We start from the raw sequence: 21,595 nt of genomic DNA, 5'->3' as shown, positions 1-21,595 counted from the left end.
CTTCCAGAAACACGACCAAACCCTTGAAGAGTTGCAGTCAGCATTTCCCAGAGCTTTTCACGTCCGCAGAGCATGTGAGCTGCTCACGGGCCGCTGCTGTGACCACTGTCCCTCCATTCAGTCTCAGGACCTGAAACCAAATCAGGACACAGGGTGACCAAACTCAGGGATCCCAGACAGGATCAAAGCTTGGGTTAGAACATGGGGCCCGATGGCTTGTAACGTCTCTGAATACCACGAGCGCCTATACATCATAGTCTGAGAGAGCGGTCGCTCACTGCTCACATGTTGACAACAGGACGCCGCCTTGGAGAGACAGTATATTTATGTGCTTTCATTCTCTCCAAGAAGTAAAAGGCCACAGGGAAAAGAGACACATTAGCATAATTTATTAAAGTCGCCATACAAAGACTGTGTTGCAGACAGGAGAAGAATTTGAAGGGGCACGGAGAACATGTACAGCCCCTCATTCTGCCTGAAGTCTCAGGACACTGTACAGACAAAGCCAGGCTCTGGGCCTAGTCCAGACACAGAAACACACAGACTTAAGGCTTCTGGTTGTGAGCCAAGTAGAATACTCTTGAGGCTACTAGACCACACTAGAGAGAACACAGTGAGCTGCAGGGTCATTCAGGGCTGGATAGACGTTGTTATGGGTGGAAGTGTTCAGAGAGATTAGAAGAACCTCTATTTCCCAAACTGTCCCGACTGCCCTATTCCCCAGACAGCACACACTCTGGGACAGACACTAGCCTCCTGAGTTACAGGAGACTCTGGAGAAAGGAAGGAAGAGCAGCAGCTACAGGGAGGCATGGGGAGTTAGTACCACACCATGAAACCAACCAGGCCAACCAGAATACTTTCCCCATGTCCAGGTAAACCCAAATATCTCAGCAGAAGGCTGCAGAACACTGGTACTAAATCAATTATGAGATGTAAGCAAAAGCAGCAATAACTTAGCAAAATAAATACAGTAGCAGTTTTGCTGAAACTGAGAGGAGACAGTTCTCAGCTGTGGGTTAGGGAGACTGAGGTGTGCCTCCAGGACACGGCAGGGGAAAGCCCACAGATGGGGGTGCTTCCGGGAACTAGTCACAACCCTAGAGAATCTTCCTACTAAAAACTGCTGCCTGAATGTTCATTCCTTTATCCCCAAAAGGGCAAGGCTATCTAGTAGGCAAGGTCCCCTGGCTAAGACCAGGCCTGGCCAACTAGTCCCCATCGGCTGCCTGGAAAAGGCCCTGGTCAGCAGGGCACAAGGGTGGAGCCAAGTGGAAAAACAAGCAGTTTGTTGCTAAGAACTGAGCTGTGTTTGTAGAAGGAACTTCATTCCCCCAGGACACGCTCCAATCACTGTACATCCGTGCTTCTAGCTTTTTGGGCTGAGACGAATTTTGTCACTTCTCTGGACTTGATGAAGGCCTGGCTTTTGGGCAGCTAGATTCCAGTGCACACAGCAGGGAAGCTCTGTACTTGGAAAAACACTAACTGAGAATAAGGCTGTGGCTCCGTTCCTGCTGGCAGGAAACTGTCTTTCCAAGGTCTGCAGTGTCCCGAGGAGACAGGCGCTCCGGACCCATCTGCCAGCAAGCAGAGGACAGGAGCCTGGGGCAAGAGCCCAAGGCCTGGGGCCACCAGGGTAGTCAGGAAGTCAGAGTCAGTATCAACCGCCTACAGGGGTGGAGGGCTTCTCTGCAGGACGGAGGCGACAGCAGTGGCAGCACCGGCTCCCGGCAGCTCAGGTCTCCACCACTCGGATGAGAGGCATAGGCTTGGGGCTGGGGGGCTTCGATATCCTGACACTGGAGAGAAAGGAGTAACACTGAGAACAGCTCTGTGCTGGGCTTCACAGAGCCTCCCTCCACGGTGCCCCTGGAATACTACACTGCAGGGCTGGCTCATCTCTTGAGAGCTCAAAACAGTGGTCTTCAGGAGCGTGGAGGACAAGCTGTGGCCTGACACTTTCATCTGGTGTCGAGGGTGACAAAGACAGGAGTAGTCACACGACTGAGAGGTGGACATAACCGAGATTCTCGGGTTTCCCTCCAAGATTTAAGGCCTTCTTGTGAATCTCTTAGAAACAAAAGACCCTTATCTAGAAATATACAAATATACATATAAACTGATATGGAAATACCATAAATACATTTTATATACAATCTTCGGGGGTTCATATACTTCCAGAAGCCATGCATGGTCCTCCCAGGCTAGGTAGTAGCCTGTTGAACTCAGATTGGAGATTGGGGCAGAAGACTGGGTTTAAGCCTTCCTTCCCTCAGCAAGGAAGGCTTTATTTACACAGCTCCTGGGCCCTCTCCCCCCTCCACACACACCTACCTGCCCAGGTTCTCTGTCTTGGCCCGGGTCTGTGTGCTGAAGTTTCCGTGACTGACCTGCCTCTCTATCAGGTGCTCCATGCGATCATGCATCTCTAAGTTCTGAAAAGAGAAGGCGGGTTCCAGTGGGGCTCTCTGCCTTGCTCCACGCCCTGCTTAAGTTGCATGGGTGCTCCTGTCAGCCCCATGTCTGCTAGCATGCCACCAGCCAGGTGTCCTCTCCCTCATCAGGACAGATCACACTCTGCCTCAAGTCCCTGTCCCTCAGTAACACCATTCCCACCTCCCCCACCCCCCACCCCCCGTGCATTTCCTATGTGCAGCTTCTTGACTTCAGTCAGAATACTCACACGCCTTCGTCAGCAGCCTGGTTTTTAAAACACCTGTAGTTTTGTTGGTTTTTACTTTTACTTATATGTGTGTCTGTGTGAGTGTATGCCACATCAAGTCCAGAAGAAAAGTGTCAGATGCCTAGGAACTGGTCACACAAGTGTGGGCAGCCAGATGTGGTGCTGGGAACAAACTCAAGTCCTCTACAAGAGCAGCAGACTCTTTACCTCTGAGTCACCTCTCTACTCCCAGATACTTTTGGTTTGGCTTATTTTTTTCCCACTATTTCTATTTTTAACTCTAGACCATACTTCTCGAAGTACCCTGCCTCTTGTCTGTCTCCCCTGTTACACAGATCTTCACACACTGGCTTGCAACACAATCTGAAGGCAGTTAACAGCTGCAGCAAGGCAGAAACGAGACTCGGAAGTCCTTTCGATAGCTGAGCCCCTTGTCAGAGCTATGCGGAGATGCCAACCACTGAATGTGCCCTCTTCCGTCAAACCTGCCTCCACTGTTAGCAAAGCTCATACAGTTAAAATGTGTCATGGCAGTGGCTTGCACCACAATGCTCTGCCCCGTACACCATTGTCACCACTGTCAGCTGCTCCCGGAAGCTCTCAGCGACCATGGAACAATGCTCCCAGATACTTCCTCCCAAGCAGCTGCCAGACAGGAGGACCAACCCCCTCCCGTGCCTGTGCTTACGAGCCCGGGTCTGGGTTGGGGGCTTCCAACACACAAACCTCAGCCTCCAAATAGGCAATTTTCTCCTTGAGCTCTTGAATGGTGGCGTCCTTTGACTGGATCACAGCTTTAGAATTCTGGAGCTGCAAAGATGTAAGGGATGTGGAGTTCATTATGCAGAGACCACTCGCCAAACTCTGCACTGGCTAGGGGGTGGGAGGGAGAGGGGGAGCCAGCAGAGCTAAAAGGGCAACTCCGCCCCATCCCAGTTTCACTGGTGTTTCTACAAATCCTTTCTTTTCATCACTAATGAAGCCAGAGGCAGGAGGAGGAGGAGAGGGAATGCCAAGCTCCTCAAAGCCTAAGTACAGAATAGGTGACACAAACCTTTGGTTCTGGACAGTGTAAATTATTTATTCATCTGTCTAGGGAACATTTACTGAGCGCTCACCACATCACAGATACTGTTCTAGACGATGAGAAACGGCAGTAAACACAGCACAGGTAAAGGGAGCTGACACAAAGGGAGGAACTGACGCCTCCCTGTTTGGGGAGGGAAACCTTAGGGTCTCATAACGGTTTTGCAATTGGGCCTATCCCAAAACGTGCTTCTCTGATGCTCAGGCAGAACAGTTAGACAAGAGATCTGCAGGAGGCAGGAACCCTCCTGCATCCTCACAGATAACTGAGTTTATTATGACTCCATTACTCATTTCCCAAAAAAGACTTAGAGCCTAAGTGAGACCACTGGGAAAGCAGAAACTCAAGGCAAAATCAATGTTAGAGAATGGCTGTGGAAGAGCAATCCCTAAGCTCAGTCACCAGCAGCCGTGGTGCTCTGGGACACCGGGGGAGTGAGGGATGGAGGCGCAGGCTTGGGGTAAACATGGGCAGCCAGGATGGACCCTTACCTGCTCTGTCATCCGCCCAGGATGGACCCTTACCTGCTCTATCATCTGCCGAACTTTCCGCTGCTGACTCTTCAGCATGTCATCCAAGTGGTGGATCTTCTCCCGAAACCCAGCCACGTCCTTTTCTAGAGCAGCAGACCTGGAGATAAAGACCGGGAAGCTGAGGTGAGGTCACACTTGTCACCAAAGGTGAGTGAGTCCCCCGTGCTCCGGTGGCCTGCCGGAAAGAACAAGTTACCAGACACTTTGAAGCATCACTGACAAGGACCGGGTAAGTCACCTGCACGCCACTGGGGGGCAGTGTGATGTTTGTTTTGCCAGCCTTTTTGTTTTGGGTGGTAGCTCCAACTCAAAGACACTGTCTAGCCTCAGCCTCCTCAGGTGCTGGGATTACAGGCGTGTACCATCATGCCTCGCCTAGGGCAGGGTGGTTTTTTGTTTGGTCAGTTAGTTGGTTTTGAGACAGGGTTCTTGGTGTAGCCCTGGCTGTCCTGGAACTCACTCTGTAGACCAGGCTGGCCTCGAACTCAGAAATCTGCCTGCCTCTGCCTCCCAAATGCTGGGATTAAAGGCGTGCGCCACCACCGCCCAGCTTCTTCTGTCCTTAATTCTTAACAGAGAATCCCTCAACCCCTTATAGATTTCCAAGCACAGGAGTGATGAAGACATGTTTTACTATATAGTATTTGGTCTTGGGTTTGGAATCTTCAGAGGGGCTAAGGAGGCCTTAAGTACACAGGGGAAGGGAGCGCTGGCTCGGGTGTAGAGCCAGCTGCAGGAGAGAGGCTTAGTTACAACCTTATAGACTTCAACCCCGCCGCCACAGCTGGAGAGAAACCAACCACGCCTGCACAGGGAAACAGTCCCCAAATCCTGAACAAAATGTTCAAAGGCCTGTCAGGTGGAGAAACGCATACCCACGTTAAGAGATCAGCACACACCAACTGTTTGGGGACAGCAGCACTGTCCCCTCTGGACCTCACCCGACACACCACCTCACCTCATGTTCAGCTGATCCTTTAAGAACCTATAGCATTGTTTCATCAGTTCCATGAGCCACTGCAACAAACTCCTGAACCTGAGGAAGCAACTGGGTAGGACCCCTCCCCCACCACCCCACCCACCCACAAATGGGAAAGGGGTGTGGGTACCCTTGAGCACACTAAGTTTGATTGTCAGCTAAAGTGGAGGTAGAACTGAGCCCTGGACGTGAGGGTCCACATTAAGTCTGGACAGCCTCATACTTGAATTAGACGGCGAGACCTGCAGCCAGTGTCTGGAGAGAAGCAGAGGGTGACTTGATGTCAGGGTGTCAGGATGCTGTGAGCAGAGAGCCATCTCCCTAGTCACTCCTGAGAATGCCCAGGGATTCCTAAAAAGCCACGGCACTGCTAATTCCCAGTTCTGCCTGAAGATATCAGCAGTGCATGCTGTTAGCAAATGAGTGGTACCCAGACAGCGGTGGCCCACGCCATGACCCCAGCACTCAGGAGGCTGAAGCAGACGGATCTCTGAGTTCGAGGCCAGCCTGGTCTACAGAGTGAGTTCCAGGACAGCCAGGGCTACACAGAGAAACCCTGTCTCAAAACCAAACCAAACCAAACATGGGAAGTACTGAGAGTGAGGTGGTGACGATGCACCAGTACCCCAACATCCTTCCAGAACGCCAAATCCCACCCTCAGTTCTCCACGAGGTGAGCAGCACTCACACACTATTCCAGAGCAATAGTCTGGGATTATCTCATCTTTTGTTTTCTTGCTCTTCTTCTTCACTGTGTCCTCAGTCCCTGCCACACAGGGGAAGAGCGAGGCCTGCGTGCAGCCACTGCTCAGCGCCCGAGGACAATGATTAGAGTGTGCTGCTGTCCCTCGGTAGCATTTGCACATGTCCTTTGAGCGTGCATCCTCCCTCACGAGTTACCTCAGGAGTGTTTAGGATACCTAACACAATAAACATGCCACTCAAATAACTGCCTTGTCTGTCTGGGGGACCAAAGGCAACAAACTAAGACTTCAGATATTCAGTAAAGAGATAATTTCCAATTTCCTGGTTTTCATTTTTTTCTTTGAGGCAGGGTCTCACTCTGTAGCCCTGAATGGCCTAGATCTTGCCTGTAGACCAGGTTGACCTAAAATTCATAGAAATCTACCTGTATCTATCTCCTGGGTGCTGGGATTAAAGGCATGAGACCCCACTCCCACCTCCAACTGTTAATTTAAAGTTACTTAGATATGATGTCAAAATAGAAAGGAGGCTAGAATAAAAAGATGCCATCATTTCCATGCTGGGAAAGTCAAACCAGGGTTGTCCTAAAGAAGAGACAACACCCTCTGGAGACAGAGGAGCAGTGGCAGACAGGTTCTGCAGATCCTGACCCTTCAGGGATGTCTACAAGATGTGAAAAAAGATCACTGATTCTGCCTCCTGAGTCCCTGAAATAACAGATACAGACTACCACTCCTGCATCCAGAAAGATCATAATCCGTTTCACTCTGTAGCACAAGCTGGCCCTGAACTCATAGCAATCCTCCTGCCTCAGCCTTCTAAGTGCTGAGATTATAGGTATGTGCCACCACGCCCTGTGAACGTCTTGTTTCGTCCTGAACTTTGAGGAGGCAGTCTGTGCTCTGAGGGTCCCACTGATCAGGGGCCTCTGATCCCCCCTCCTTGGAGATCTGCCAACCTCGCTAACCTAGTGCGTGAAGAAGCTCAGCAGTGCCCCGGGCCTGAGGACAGCAGGCAGCCCTTGGTTTCTGTCTGAACTGCTTAGAGCAACAGAAAGTCCATGGAGCTGTCCGCTCTGTCTCCCAGAGACGGGGGAATTAGGTGACTTCAGGAACTTCAGTGTTGCTGCTTGAGGAGTAGGAAACATGGAGTGACATGTCCAGCCAAACCTTCCTCAGCTCTGCCTGACCCTATAAATCCTTCTCTTTAGGTCACTGCCCCCATGTTAAATGAACTCCCTGAAGAAGGCGGCCCTCTGAACAGTATCTGGCTGGGGGGGGGAGGCCTCCACCCTATGCAAGCACCCTGAGGTAGAAGTGGAAGGTCTGATGGCAGCAGAGAGCACACAGCCCGCCCCTCGTCTCTCGTCCCTGCACTCAGCTCACAGTGAACGAGGGCCCTTACTTTTCTCTTTCTGTTTGACACTCAGCATTCTTGATCCGAAGCTCTTCTAAGGCCGTCTCTCCTTCCCTGACTTTCACCAGTAAGGCCTGATGCTCCTGGGTGGGACAAAAGAAAGGCCTGTAGCAAGAACAGACATCAGCACCTTGGGGTGAAGTGGGTACCTGAGCAGGGGCTTGGCTGCCACTGGACCTGGGACTGTTGCCAAAGAACAGCAGGCCAGGCTGGTTTGATGGGCGGCCTCCCCTGTCAGGGACTAGCCCTTCCCACTCTCAGCATACAGAAACTTCCCAGCCTCACCCAGCTGCCTGAGGGAGGACTTGGCCCCGCGGTTGTGCAAGCCCACCTGCCGCCTCTGGCCAATCCTGGATGAGACTCGTGGAGTGACTGGAGACTCAGAAGAGTCTTCAGAAACCCAAAAGGTTTCTATGTAAGAACAAGTCTCAGGTGGACTAGCTTCACCTGCAGCCTAGGAGGCTGAGGCTGGATGACAGACCCTTCATTCCTAAAGTGCTGGAAGGTACCAGAAGGGATGTGCACAGCTGCTAGGAAGGGATGCTTGGGGGCTATGAGGGAAAGAAGCCGTGGGTCCCTTCCTGCCCCCGGGCTGGACTCTGAAGGCAGAACATCACCATTACCGCCTCCATCCCCAGCAAGCGCCTCTGCAGCTCCCTGACTTCTGCTGCTTTCTGTTCCACTCTGTCCTCCTCTCTCTGAAGGGCCACATTACTCTGCTCTGCTTCTCGCTGGTACCGGCTGAGTGTGACCTGCAATGCAGAAGAGTGTGTTCAATGGTGAAAGGAAAATGGCAAACATAGATAAACCTTCAAAAGGGAACCTGGGGCGGCTTCAGGGCAGGATGGACAAAGGAAGTGACCATCCCATCAGGACAGTCACAGAGACTAACTGGCCCCTCACAGACTAACTTCATCATCAAGTTTAACTGGCACACAGGTCAAGACCCCCTGGTTGCCACCTTAGAACATCTCCACGACCCTTCCAGGGACGATAAGCCTCACCCAATGCTGTGGCTTCCCTGCTGGTCAGAAGCAAATACCCTAGGAAACATGCTCATCTTTCCACTTCTCCACTCTGCCACCCCAAGGCCAACACAGCGCAACGCGCTGCAGCAGGCGTCTGTCCTTTAGCAGATGAGTACCCACATTGGAAAGAACAGCAGGATTCTCAGTCATTAGAATGAGTAAAGGAAGACCCTGCCTTGTTTCCTCTGCTCCTATCTCACCAATGCCTGTTTGTCCTTTGGGTCCCACAGATGTCCATCTGAGCATCCTCCTAGTCCTGGGAAGGTTCTCCTCAGGTTCAGTGCTCCCACAATCACAGTGCAAGTTCATGGTACACGGGCCTTGGGTCTTTCCACACTTCCAAAGAGCCACAAAGTTCCTTGCACACAGCAACTGCTCGACCGGTCTCGGTGGGACTGGTGCTCATTCAGTCCATGTCTCCCCATCACAGATAAATCTAGGGAATGGCAGGGTCCATGCTCCCCCCAGGGTCTGTCACCATCCATTTCTCTGCTTCCCACTCACCGCAGACACCTCAGCACTTGGTAAAAGAGAATCCAGATAAGTTCTGGAAGGCCTGGACGACAGAAAGCAGCCAGTTTCTCAGAATCGGGGCAGAAAAAGCCTGATGCAGAAAATGTGTGACGGGACCTGTCCACAAAACATACCTGCCCTAGCCACGCAAATCCACTGAAATCCTCCTGACAGCAGGCAGCAGCAGAACAGGAACCCATGCTTAAGGACAGGCGATATTTATGATAATTGTCAATCTTGCCCTTCATACCCCCAGGTTCAAAAACACAGACTGGACAATCTTATTTATCAGGAGAGGTTAGAAACACCCTCAACAATATGTAATAGCCTAAAACGAGCCAGCTTCCTGGCCCGGAGCTTGGAAAGTGTTCTCATTTCAGTACATAAATCCTATGTGTGCCATAGCACAGCTAACAAAGCCTTGATCTAAATCTCCAATTAGAATAACAGAGATGCCAAAAACAAACACAAAAAACCCAACAGGCCCAACCAAAAAACAAAGCCAGACTGGGCTGTCCCAGTCGCTCACCCTGCCCTGCCCTGCCCACAGAGGAAGAAGCGTGACCAAAGGGCACCTGCTGCAGGTGGGTGAAGGACAGCCCCATTGTCCCCAGCCATGGCGGCTGTGGTCCCCGCCTCGGGCCTGTTATGTGCAGGCAGCTCTTCCTCAGGAGCAGCAGGTTCCACCACACACAGTCAGAAATGACAAGTGTGTCTGGAAGCTTCCAACACCCGAACCCTGCTCAGGGCTGCAGCTCCAGTCTCTTCACCTGGTAGCTTTTGCGGAGGGCAGAGGAAATAGGTGGTCATGGAATTTTTACATAAATAACCAGACTACCTAAACTGTGTCATGGAAAAGGGACTGGGAACGCCTTTACCAAAAGGTTGCTCTGCTCACAAACTGGTCTTAAAATTTTCCCAAGTCAGACTATGTGTAATAGGAAAGTGTGCTTAGGAGCAGAGCACCAGGACAAACAAAGTCTAGCTCCCTCTTCTACCCACTGAAGACAGTGCTCACACGCAGCCTCGCACAAGCCATCCAGAAGCAAGGTCTAACCGCTCTCAGGGACGCTGTGAGGTCAAGGCTGTTTCCTTAACCTCAGGCAGTTCACCATTCTCACTGTTGTTCTGCATCCTCCATCTCCCTCTCAAAACTCCTCTTGTTTAGGGTCAGTAACAGGGACCCACAGGTAAAGGTGCTGGCTGTCAATCCTGGGGACCTGAATTCAATTCCAGGAAAGAACCCATTCCAGCAAAGAGAAACTCAACTCCACACTGCACTACAACATAGCATCCACGATGGAAAAAAATCTTTTTAGTTCCATGAAAAAGAATTCAGGCTGGCTGTCCTCGTTCTACAAGAGCCCAGTGTGCCTGTGAGGAACATAAGCCTATCATATGTTGTGAGTGAACAATAACAGAAGAGTTATTGTTGTAACTGCACACAGAACAGTGCACTGCAGTAAGTGTTTGCTACTCTGTGGGTTCTTCCTTCCGCCCTTCTCCACCCCTCTTCTTCCACCTGTTCAGCCCCTAGCACAGATAAAAGAGAAAAAAGGATAGAGAGAAAAGGAAAGAGATCCCTGAATAAAGTCACAGGTTGGAAAGGGGGCAACGTTATTGTTAGACTACTTCCTTTTTGTTGGGGGTTGGTTCTAATGATTTTAATTAACCTGGCCCCCAAAATCAGGAATCTGTATGTCCAAATGTTAAAGGTCCTTATCAGCAATTGGTTTTTGATTGATCAATAAAGGATCAAAGGCCAATGGCTGGACAAGTAGACTGAGATGGGAGACCTTGAGGATGGCGTAGACTAGGACTTGTGAAGAGGGAGGAGGGAAGAATCGCTATGATTTAGAAGGAAACAGATCAAATTTAGAGGCACAGAAGGAAAATCATCCAAAATGTAGATGAGAAGGAATGTAGCCCCCAAAAGGGCTGCCCAGAAGTGTCTTAGGCAGCAAAGACCAGGGAACTGCCCAGAAGAGGCAAGGGCAACAAAGATAAAATATAGAATTAGAGGGCTTTAAACCAGAATTACAGGAGGGAAATGTGTGCTGAGCTAGCCAAGGCATTTTAAAATTAACTGTGGTGTGTGTGTGTGTGTGTGTGAATGTGTGTCTGTGTGTCTGTCTGTCTATCTTTCATTCTTGAATTCAGATAGTGGGTGCACGCAGCTACGCCTGTTGATGAGTTCCTTGGGGGCAAGTCTGATCTTCCCTGCCAGGATATCTAATTTCTTGTTTCTTCTCTGTGCATAACTACTGTGGTTAGCAAACCACAACCAACAGCAACCAACAGTAACTAACAACCAGCAACCAACAGCAGTCATCACTAACTAACAACCAGCAACCAACAGCAGCCAACAGTAACTAACAACCAGCAACCAACAGCAGCCAACAGTAACTAACAACCAGCAACCAACAGCAGCCAACAGAAACTAACAACCAGCAACCAATAGCAACCAACAGCAACTATCGACCAGCAACCAACAGCCAACTCCCCACCATGTCTCTCAGGAGCCTATTTGTACCCTCTAAAGAGTCCCCAGAATCCCAAACATCACACAATCGCAGAATCTATCTGGACCTGGCAAAATCACGCCCCTGCTAGAGCATGAGGCAAATCATACGGGCTGCTGTGAACACTCTGTGAACAAGCTACACCATCCCCCACACCTGGGATTAAGACAAAAAAAATTCTTAAAATATTTCTGGTTTTTTTTTTAACAAAACCAAAATTCCAAAATTCTCACTCAAGTATACTTCATTTCATACCCAAAGAATTCTCCACAGTGAACTGAAAACCTCACACACTCTTAATAGATAAAGGATTTATATTTATAGACTTTTCTTTAAATTCTTGTGAAACAATCGAGATTACTGGATGGAAAAAATTGTGCTGATGGGATGGCTCAGCAGGGTAGTGCCGCCAAATGTGATGGCCTGAGTTCACTGTCCAGGAGCCCCATAGTGGAAGGACAGAAATGACTCCATAGACTGTCCTCTGACCTCCATGCGCATGCCACGAAGTGTCCCCCGCCCACCACACAGAGCAGTCAATGGTTTTTGTTTGTTTTTTTGTTTTTATGAAATCAGCTATAGGGCTAGAATGTAGCTTAGCTCACTGGCAGAGTGCCTGCCTAGTGTGCATTTGATCTCCAGGACAGCCCCAACCCCCACCCGCATACACACAAAATCAAACTGGGCATGATGACGCACTCCTATAATACAGCATTTGGGAAGGTAGAGAATTAGGGACTTTTCAAACCTACAAGAGACCCTGTCTCAAAATCAAAATAGGGGCTGGGGCTGGCTCAGGTTGTTCTTCCAGAGGACTCAAGTTTGATTCCCGTCACCTAGGCAGTTCACAACCATCTAGAACTCCAGTTATCGGGATCTAATGCCCACTTCTGGCCTTCTCAAGTACCAGGCATGTATGTGGTACACATACATGCAGACAAAACAACCATCCACAAATGGTTGTTTATTTTAAACAAATAAAATCTAAAAATGAATTTAATAATAAAGGTGACTAGGCTCTATGTGTCCACTGGCACAGTTATTTCTTGTCAAGACAGATTTATTCGCTCAATTCACTCACTCAGTCCACATTTATGAAACACCTACCTTCTGCCATGTATTACAGCAGGCACTGGGGTTCTATGAACCTGATAGCAATGGTCCCTGCCCATAAGGAACCTCAGACCCCATGATTCTTAGTATGGGACACAGAAATGTCGTCTGAATTACCTGCTGTCCTAGACTAGAACTACACTCAACTTCAGTGGACCAGAGAATCAAAATCTAACCTTCAAAGACTAGCAGTGCTCAGTGGTAGAGCACGGCCTCACATGTACGAGGCATAGGTAGCTCTGTCCTCAGCGCTGCAGAGAACGGCATGAGCCAGGTCTGGAAACACTTTAGCATCTAAGGAAAGCAAAGCAGGTGAGCGAGTAAGGCTTCACCACGCTACATTCTTACAGGCTGGCATCCACCCAGAACAGTGAAGTCCACGCTGAGAAAGTCACTGGCCCGTCATTCAGGAGCCAGTCCCTCAAGCCACCCTCTCTCCAGATGCCAAATCTTACCTCAAAAGCCACCCGGTCTGACTGGTGTCGCTGCTCAGCCTCCCGCAGCTTGGCAAGCAGTTCCTGGACCCTCCTCTTCAGGCTCTCAACATCTTCACTCATGCTGGGGTCCACCTAGAACCGGAGCAGAGACAGGAAGGGAAAGCTGCCGCATCTGTGACTTGGAAACAGAAGGTCCCCTCCAAACCACCTGCCTCACTGAGATTTGGACTGTCTGTGGGGACCACCCCCACAAAAGAATCAGCATCACACAGATCAGAGCAACCAAAAGTTCTGAGTTATTTACATACAAAAAAAGTCTCTCTTAATCCCTAAGGGAGTTGGCCAGTCTTAGATAACCCAACTATTTAGGACACAGTAACTTTTAAATAAATCAAGGGAATGGTTTCTCTATTTGGGGGAGGGGGGCGGAGGGGGGGAGGAGTGCAGTTCGAGACAGGGTTACTCTGTGCAGCTCTCCTAGAACTCACTCTGTAGACCAAGTTGACCTGAAACTCACGGTAATCCACCTGCCTCCACCTCCTGAGTGCTGGGATTAAAGGCATACACCACTATCACTGGCCAGGAATGGTTTATTTTAAAATATTTTTACATTTATTATGTGTGTTGGGGTGGTGGTATCTGTGACACAGAACACCTGGTCAGAAGACCATTTGCCAAAGGCAGTTCTCTCCTTTTACCTTGTGAGTGTCAAAGACAGACCCAAACTTGGCCTTGGCCACAGGCACTCTTACGTGACCCTTTCAGTGGCTTAGTGTGTGTGTGTGTGTGTGTGTGTGTTACATGTGTGTGCTGTGTTTACAAGCATGCCCTGCTTTCCTCTAGATTAGATTTCACCTTTGTTGTTTTGACACAAGTCATTTTCTAGCCCAGGTCAATCTGGAATTCATTATACATAGTCACAGTCTCAAATTTGTGGCCATCAGCCTTCCTTGGCTAGGATTAAAGGTATGAACTACCAGTCCCAGTTTCAGATTAGCGCTGAGAGAAACGCCTTGCCTCCCTTTCAGACTTTACCTTGTGTCCTTTAACCAAGGACAGTGGCTATTTGTCCCCATCTCTCAGAGGGCAGCAGCCCCAAAGCCCAAAGGCACACCTTTTGTTGTTTTCACACCTCACACAGGATCAGCGACCATGGGGCTGCTATTGGACAGACAGGTTTAGAGCAAAGGCATGAAGACAGGGATCTGATGTGATGAAAAGGGTGTCTCACTGAGGTGACTGCTAGTTGTCCCTCCCAGACACACCCAACCGTGGGCTGCTGGTAAGGGCTGAGCAGACATGTAGGGTCTCGCTCTCATTTTTGCTGCAAAGGCATGAACCACTGCCTAACTCCCTGAGAGTCTGGCACAGACTCTAGGTCTTGCACAGTAGGAAGTGGCAAGACCTTCACCTCAGCACAGAACTCTCAGCTGGGTGGAGGGAGACGATTCCCAGCCTTCATATTCTTCCCGGCTCCCGTGGGCCTCCATTTCTACAGTGTGAAACAGGAAGATTCCTCACCCTGCCAGATCGCATAGGCTATGTCCAAAGTTGGGAAGACAATATCTGGGACAGTCTGGAGCTTGTAAGAAAATCTAGGCAGACATTGCCTGGTGTTACTATAATTTATTACCAACAACTTATTTGCAAGTATGGTGTTCTGTGGAAAAGGAACAATCCAAGCTGTATGCTTAGCATTAAGCACGTGGCTGAAACCATATTTAAAATCTGGACGTTAATTATGTTACCATGTCAGTTCCTCGCTGGCATCACTCAAGCACCTAGGCCAAGAGAAAGCACCGCAGCGGGATCCTGCATGTATCTCTGACTCAGTTATTCCAACCAATCTTCTCATAAGACCCCTTTCATGACATGATGATTTTTCCCATTAATTAAAATATGTCAGCTAAGTAGCAGATTGCTTAACATGTGTAAGGTCCTGGACTTAATTGTCAGCACTACAGAGACAGTGTGTGTGTGTGTGTGTGTGTGTGTGTGTGTGTGTGAGTGAGGGGGGGCATTATAAAAGTACGTGTGAGAGAAACAAATAACAAACTAGGCTTCAAACTGGCCTTGATCCTCCTGCCTCAGTCTTCCAAGTCCTGAGATTATAGGCCTGTGCCATCACTTGTGATTCCATAAACCAGATCTCATATAGTAATGTACACAGACTCTAAAAAGTATTTAGAGAAAAAAATATTTTTAGAAAACAAGAAAAAATACATAAGTCCATCAAATAAAGTAAAAACACTTTACAGCCATATTTAAAGTCATATATATTAAGTATTTTATAGTTAGTGGGAAAAGAAGAAAAATAGTCTGAGCAGTGAGAGGCCTTGATGAACCACGACATACTGTGACTAATGAACAGGTGTGATTCAGTTCTACACATGAAGGCCAAAAACACCCAACCCCAAAAAATTGGCCTTGGGGCTGGGCATGTAGTTTAATGGTAGAGGCCATAATTACAGTCCTCAGCACCAAGCAGAGCCCCTTAAAAACAAAACAAAAACAAACAAACAAAATCCACCCACGAAAGAAACAGAAGACAAAGAGATGTGGTGTGAGGTGCAATCTCAAAATCGTAGCTAAGTATTTGCATGGAGTTCACAATAGTATAACCTCTTCTCTCTGGAGATGAGACAGGGCAGAGAGGCAGGAAAGATGAGGGCCCTGGGAAGAGAAGGGAACCCCTCATTCTGGAATCCATCTGGGAGATAACAGGGGAACAGCACTGATAAAGCCAAGAGTGCTTACAGAGACAGCTCGCTTTCCTATGAAGCAGTTAAACAGGATACTGAAAGTAACAAGTGATCTCAGCTTACTTTGAAATGTTTGTAAACCTGACCACAGTATTGCTTCTCTCTCATTCTGAAAACCCAGACAATATAACCTCATAAAACCGAGGTGTGTGTGTGTGTGTCACATGGTAGGAGAGAACTGTTTCCCTTAAGCTGTCTTCTGATGTTCACACACACTCGGGCATTCAAATACTCATGCATACATACATGCACACACACACTTGAGTGCACATACCCAATAAACAGATGTAAAAAACAATGTTTTAAACTACCCGACAGTTTCACTTACAAAAAGAAATTCTCTAAGACAAGAAATAAACTACCTCATGTATTTTTACTTAATTTTAAACAAAAATTTTGCTCAGTCTTCAAAACATGTTGCAAATTATGTCCTTTGAACAATGTAATTTAGAAAGCCACAAGCTATGCCAGCCACCACTGGAAAGACACCTCGGTTGACCGCCTGCCTGGGGAAGCCTGTCTTTCTCCTGAGTCTCTCGCTTTTCCCAAGCCTCCCTTTGGTCCTGGAGTTCTTCTGCAAACTTTTAGGAATTTGGCTTTCCCTCCTCAGTGGCAGCCTGGGAGTGGGGTGGGGCACGTGAAGTCCTCAGGTTGTTCATAAGCTGCTGCTGCCACTGACACAGAGACTAAAACTGTTACATTTGCTTGTTTTACTTTTCTGTGTTTCTAAATTTCCAAGATTTTCTACAGTTAGTATATCCTCTTATTTATAATCACACAAGGCAACAAATATTATTTTTAAAGGAGTATATCCACAGAAGGAAGCCCTATGAAGCAACATTATGTAAAACTTAGAGTTGGGCAGGGTGGTGCACACCTTTAATCCCAGCTCTCTGAAGGCAGAGGCAGAAGGATCTCTTCTTGTTCCAGGACAGCTAGCACTACACAAAGAGACTCTTGTCTCTAAACTAAAAAAATCAGGTGTCTGGGGATAGGCCTGAGGACTAAAAGTACTTGCCTAGCACACAGGAGGGAGAGTAAACAAAACTGTGCCTAGCATGACCCTCAATTACACATGCGCATATGGTGTGTCTAATAAGGCCAGTATTTAAACAAGTATCTGTGCATAGAAAATGATGGCACTAGACTTTGGATAAATATTAGAAGCCTTTCAAGAGCTTTCAGAAAATCCTAATGCTGGGCTACAGAGGTGGCTTAGCAGTTAAGAGTTCTTCCTGCCTCCCCCTCCCCCTACACCAAAGGATCCAAGTTCAGCTCGCAGCATCTACATGACGGTTCACAATGGTCCAAAACACTAATCCAACACCCTCTTCCACCCTCCATGGGGCATACGTGTGGTACACATATATACACTGGAAAAATACTCATGAACATAAAAAAAAGCCCTCCGGCTCAGACCACACAGTTATCCTGGCTCCTGGGAGGGGCCAAGGCTGAGCTCCTTTAAGGCTGTGAGGGCATCCAAGGAGCAGCCAATCAGACAGCAGCAGCTGCTCAGCAGTCAGCTCGGTGGTATTGCCTTTTTTGTCTTTGTTGCTTACTTTTTATACCAAATAAGTGCGAGGTGGGATGGCCAGATCTGCTCCCTGTTACCTACCTCAGGTGAGCTACTGTAGAAAGTCATGGGACTCTGACTAAAGCCATTTGGCTGTTCTAGTACAACCTGTTTAAAGAAAAATAAAATCAGGAGTCAAAAACAATTTAACCAAGCAAAGAATTCTGAAGCATTCTATTTCTAAGACATCAAATCGTACAGACCAGAGAGAGGGAGCACAGAGGCACCTGCCACCAAATCTGACAGTCTGAGCTCAATCCCCAGGACCCGCTGACAGAGAACACCTGACTCCCACAGGTTGTCCCTGACATCCACGTGTGTGCTGTGGCATAAGTGCATGCACATATACATTTACATGTGTGCTCACTTGCATGCAAAATAAAGGTGAAAAGATTGTTTAGCCCTATAGGGAAAGAGAGAGGGGAAAAGGAGGGAAGGAAGTAGGAAGGGGGAAGGGGGGAATGGAGACAGAAGAGGAGAGAGGAACAAGGGAAGGAGACAGATTTCCACTGTTCCTTGAGAAAACACAAAGTAGAGGGTCGTAAAATGGCCTTGAGGGATCTACAACCTGTGGGTGGATGAAACGGACCTCAGGCTAAAGCCTGCGTGGACTGAAAACCATGAGACACGCCCTTCCCACAGGTACAAGCTGCCACCTGCCATAAACACCACGCTCTCTTTGCAGAGGGGATCCTGACAGGTTTCGACCAAGCAAGGAAAGCAAGAAGCTTTTGCTAGGATCCTATGTAACCCAAGCCAGACCGTTCACCACGTGACGACTGCTATTTGTGCCTGGGCTTTGTGGCCTGACTCTGACTGTACACAGAATGTTCTGGTGCCTCCCACCAGACAAGTGTGACATCTGGCCTCCATAGTGCTGCTTCAGCTAAAACAAAATAAATGTGGAAATGGTCACAACACAAAACCCAGTCATGACAACAAGGAACCCATCACGCACCAGCTACTAGGCCACTCTTCCCTTCAGAACAGGGAGGGAGCTTCTGGCGAAAGACCACCTCACTCAAACCAAAAGGCAAACAAAGAAGACAGAAGGCTGATCTCAGGAGTCCAAGTGAGAGGTCGAGAAGACATTCCCCACTTCTGAGAACATTGCTTTTCTGGAACTTTGAAAAGGCTAGAATCCCACACTACCCTCTCAGAGAAGATTTATACAATGTTTGCTCCTTCACTGTTGATGCCTCCACACCCTAAATCCTAGGCCAGGCTAAGGACACAGGGACAGAATGATGAGTCCCTAAGGAGTTCAGACAGATTTCTGAGTTCGAGGCCAGCCTGGTCTACAGAGTAAGTTCCAGGACAGCCAGGGCTACACAGAGAAACCCTGTCTTGGAAAAAAACCAAAAAGACTTCCACTTTTGGACTGAAAAGGTGGCAGCACTTGCAGAGGACCTGACTTTGGTTCCCAACACCCACACACCAGCTCATAACCACCTGTGACGTCAGTTCCAGGGATCTAACATTCTTTTGGCCTCCTGGGACACTGGGCACATGCACGGTATATAAACACAGGCAGGGAAATACTCATACACATAAAATAAAAATAATAAATTTTAGCTGGGTGTAGTGGTGCACTCCTTTAATCCCAGCACCTGAGAGGCAGAGGCAGGTGGGTCTCTGTGAGCTAGAAGCCATCATGGTTTACATAGTAAGTTCTAGGATAGCTAGGGCTACACAGAAAGACCTTGTCTGGGGCTGGAGAGATGGCTCAGCAGTTAAGAGCAACTACTGTTCTTCAGAAGGTCCTGAGTTCAAATCCCAGCAACCACATGGTGGCTTACAACCATCCGTAATGAAATCTGACACCCTCTTCTGGAGTATCTTAAGAGAGCTACAGTGTACTTGCATATAATAATAAAGAAATCTTAAAAAAATTAGTTTCTCTAAAAAAAAAAAAAGGACCTTGTCTAGATAGATAGATGAAATTAAACACACACAAAAAAATCTTTATTTAAAAAAAAAAAAAAGACTTGCCTTTTACTTAGGCTCACCCAAGTTCAGTAAGATCAACTTCTAAGAAGTTTGGATCCATAGCTGATTGATTGTCTATGACTATGTGCTGGGAACCCATCTCTGATTATTCTCAGGGAACCAGACAGATCCCTGAGACACTCTCCCTGCCTGACGTCTTGAGAATCAGCACTATTCCAAAGTACCTGTATGTCCTGCTGATGCAGAGTGTCTCCTGGACTCCTGTCAAGCTTGCTACTGATATCCTCCCGGAGCTTCTGCAGGCAGTTCCTGGCCTGGGGGAAGAAGGCCAGACGCTTGAGATTCGGGGGCAGGAAAAGTAAACAACTTGGGGTTACTTCCCCAACCCATACTACTCTTAGTCTGGCATGGTTCTTCTACACAGTAGCTGCAGACAGAGGAATTGTGTCCAACTGGGGGGTGGGGTGACAACCCAACCTCTCTTGTACAAACCAGATAAATTAAGCCCCCTCCTCTGGCAGTGCTAACAAGCTAGTTGAGAAGATTCATGACACAAAAGACAAATCAGATGTGTAGTATGGAATCCAGTAGTAAGTACTAAGGAGAAGTGTAAGCCAGGCAGGGGCAGGGGAAGACAGGGAAAGGTGGGGTTAACACCAAACAGATCACAGAGTTGGTTAGGTACAGGATACTTAATTATTTGTTGATTAATAGATGAGATTGAAAAGGGCAAAAAATGCTTTGTGACAGAGGCAGTCAGATCTCTATGAGTTCAAGGCCAACCTGGTCTGCATAGAGTCCCAGGACAGTCATGGCTCCACAGAGAGATCCTGTCTCAAAAAAACCAAGTAACAAATAGAAATATATAAATAAATACAATTTGAAACATAGGAGAGCATGGGGGTGGGGGGTGGGGCGGGGAACTCCAGTGACATAAAAGGAACAGAAGGAAAAAACACCAGAACCCATACAAGAAGGTAGCCCCGAAAATCTAAGGTTCAGGGAATCTAGGTGTTCCCTCCAAGGAAGGGGTCCACACCTCCTGGATGTACTGGACCTCACTCTTCAGCTGGTTGACGTTCTTCTCGTGGACCATCTTGTCCCCAGACCTCCCTTTCAAGTACACCTGCAGTAAGACAACACTGTTTAGTGAGGAAACACACAGCCCCAGACCCAGGAGGAAGGAGTGAACTCTTCCCACCAGTTTACCAGGTGACTATCTGGGGATTCAGCTTAGCAGAGTTGAGCATGGATTCCTATTACTCTGTGTAGCAGTGCTGGGGACCAAATGGGGGCTTCACTCATGCAAGATAAGCACCACCACCTGAGGGAGGGGGCTTCACCCTCTGCTCTGCTACGTCAGCATTTTCCAGCTGAGGAGACATCTCTGACTGTTAGTAAGTCTTTAATGGAATATTATACAACCAGTAAAATGCCAGATACAGACACAGAAGATGTTACAATGTGTCGTAAGTGTGGGAGGAGATGAAGAACAGAGTATACTAACACAATTTGATCTCTTTTTTAAAAAGTACACATGTATTTCTAGGAGGGAGTACAGCAAGATGTTTATAATGGGTACCCTGCTAGATTATGGGATAGCACTGTCCTATTCAAGAGGCGTGCAATTACTTTGAGTAAGGAAAGTAAATAAAGTAATTAACGACATTCTGTTTGGGAAGGAAGAAGTAAAGAATTCCTATTTGTAGATGGTGTAACTTTGCAGAGAGAACAGCCTAAAAACCCCACAGATGATAATTCTAGAGCAGCAAGGCTAAAAGACACTACCTCAAAGTACAACTGGCTGTCTCCCTATATTCTAGCAATTAGCAATCCAAAGATGACATCTCATTTACAGGAGCTGAAGAGATGGTGATTCAATGGTTAAGAGCACTTCTCTGAAACCAGGAGGACTGGAGTTCTGATTCTTGCACCTAGGTGACAAGCTGGCACCTGTGACCCCAGCTCCAAGCTGGGCCCAGACATGGGAGATCACCAGGGCTTGCAGGCTTCCAGTTAGCTGAGAACGCACAGGCCTCAGAGTTAGGAAAAGACCCCTGCCTCAGAAGAAAAGGCAGACGTGACCCCCTCTTCTGGCATTTACATATGTGTGCAGGTACAATAGTACATACATCCACATACACTTGCACTGGCAAATGCTCACACAAATAAATACATAAGATAATAGTGGGAGCTCACACTTGTAATCCTATCACTTGGGAAGTTGAGGCAGGAGTTCTAGGCTAGTCTGAACTACAAAGTGAAATCCTATCTTAAAAATAATAATA

At 48.1% G+C, this 21,595-nt stretch overlaps 1 protein-coding gene across 3 annotated transcripts in view; it reads right to left on the bottom strand.

Annotated features, from left to right (window-relative positions):
* Positions 1-367: 367 nt before the first annotated feature.
* The window catches only part of Tuft1 (tuftelin 1), a 43,171-nt gene continuing 21,943 nt past the window's right edge, over positions 368-21,595 (bottom strand). For 2 of the 3 annotated variants that reach the window (XM_052179854.1, XM_052179856.1), the window contains 10 exons: positions 20,347-20,433; positions 19,532-19,621; positions 17,400-17,465; positions 13,038-13,151; positions 8,030-8,158; positions 7,395-7,489; positions 4,298-4,403; positions 3,413-3,496; positions 2,338-2,438; positions 368-1,802 (listed from right to left, as the gene is read on the bottom strand). In XM_052179854.1, coding sequence (XP_052035814.1) covers positions 1,739-1,802; positions 2,338-2,438; positions 3,413-3,496; positions 4,298-4,403; positions 7,395-7,489; positions 8,030-8,158; positions 13,038-13,151; positions 17,400-17,465; positions 19,532-19,621; positions 20,347-20,433 — 936 coding nt within the window. In that variant the 3' untranslated portion in view covers positions 368-1,738. The remainder of the gene's footprint in view (positions 1,803-2,337; positions 2,439-3,412; positions 3,497-4,297; positions 4,404-7,394; positions 7,490-8,029; positions 8,159-13,037; positions 13,152-17,399; positions 17,466-19,531; positions 19,622-20,346; positions 20,434-21,595) is intronic. The other variant, XM_052179855.1, reaches the window with a different exon arrangement.

Source organism: Apodemus sylvaticus, chromosome 4 (genome assembly GCF_947179515.1).
Source record: "Apodemus sylvaticus chromosome 4, mApoSyl1.1, whole genome shotgun sequence".
NCBI classification, from domain to species: domain Eukaryota; kingdom Metazoa; phylum Chordata; class Mammalia; order Rodentia; family Muridae; genus Apodemus; species Apodemus sylvaticus.
The sequence above is the reverse complement of the archived record's forward strand: the minus strand, read 5'-3'. Positions and strand labels throughout refer to the sequence as shown.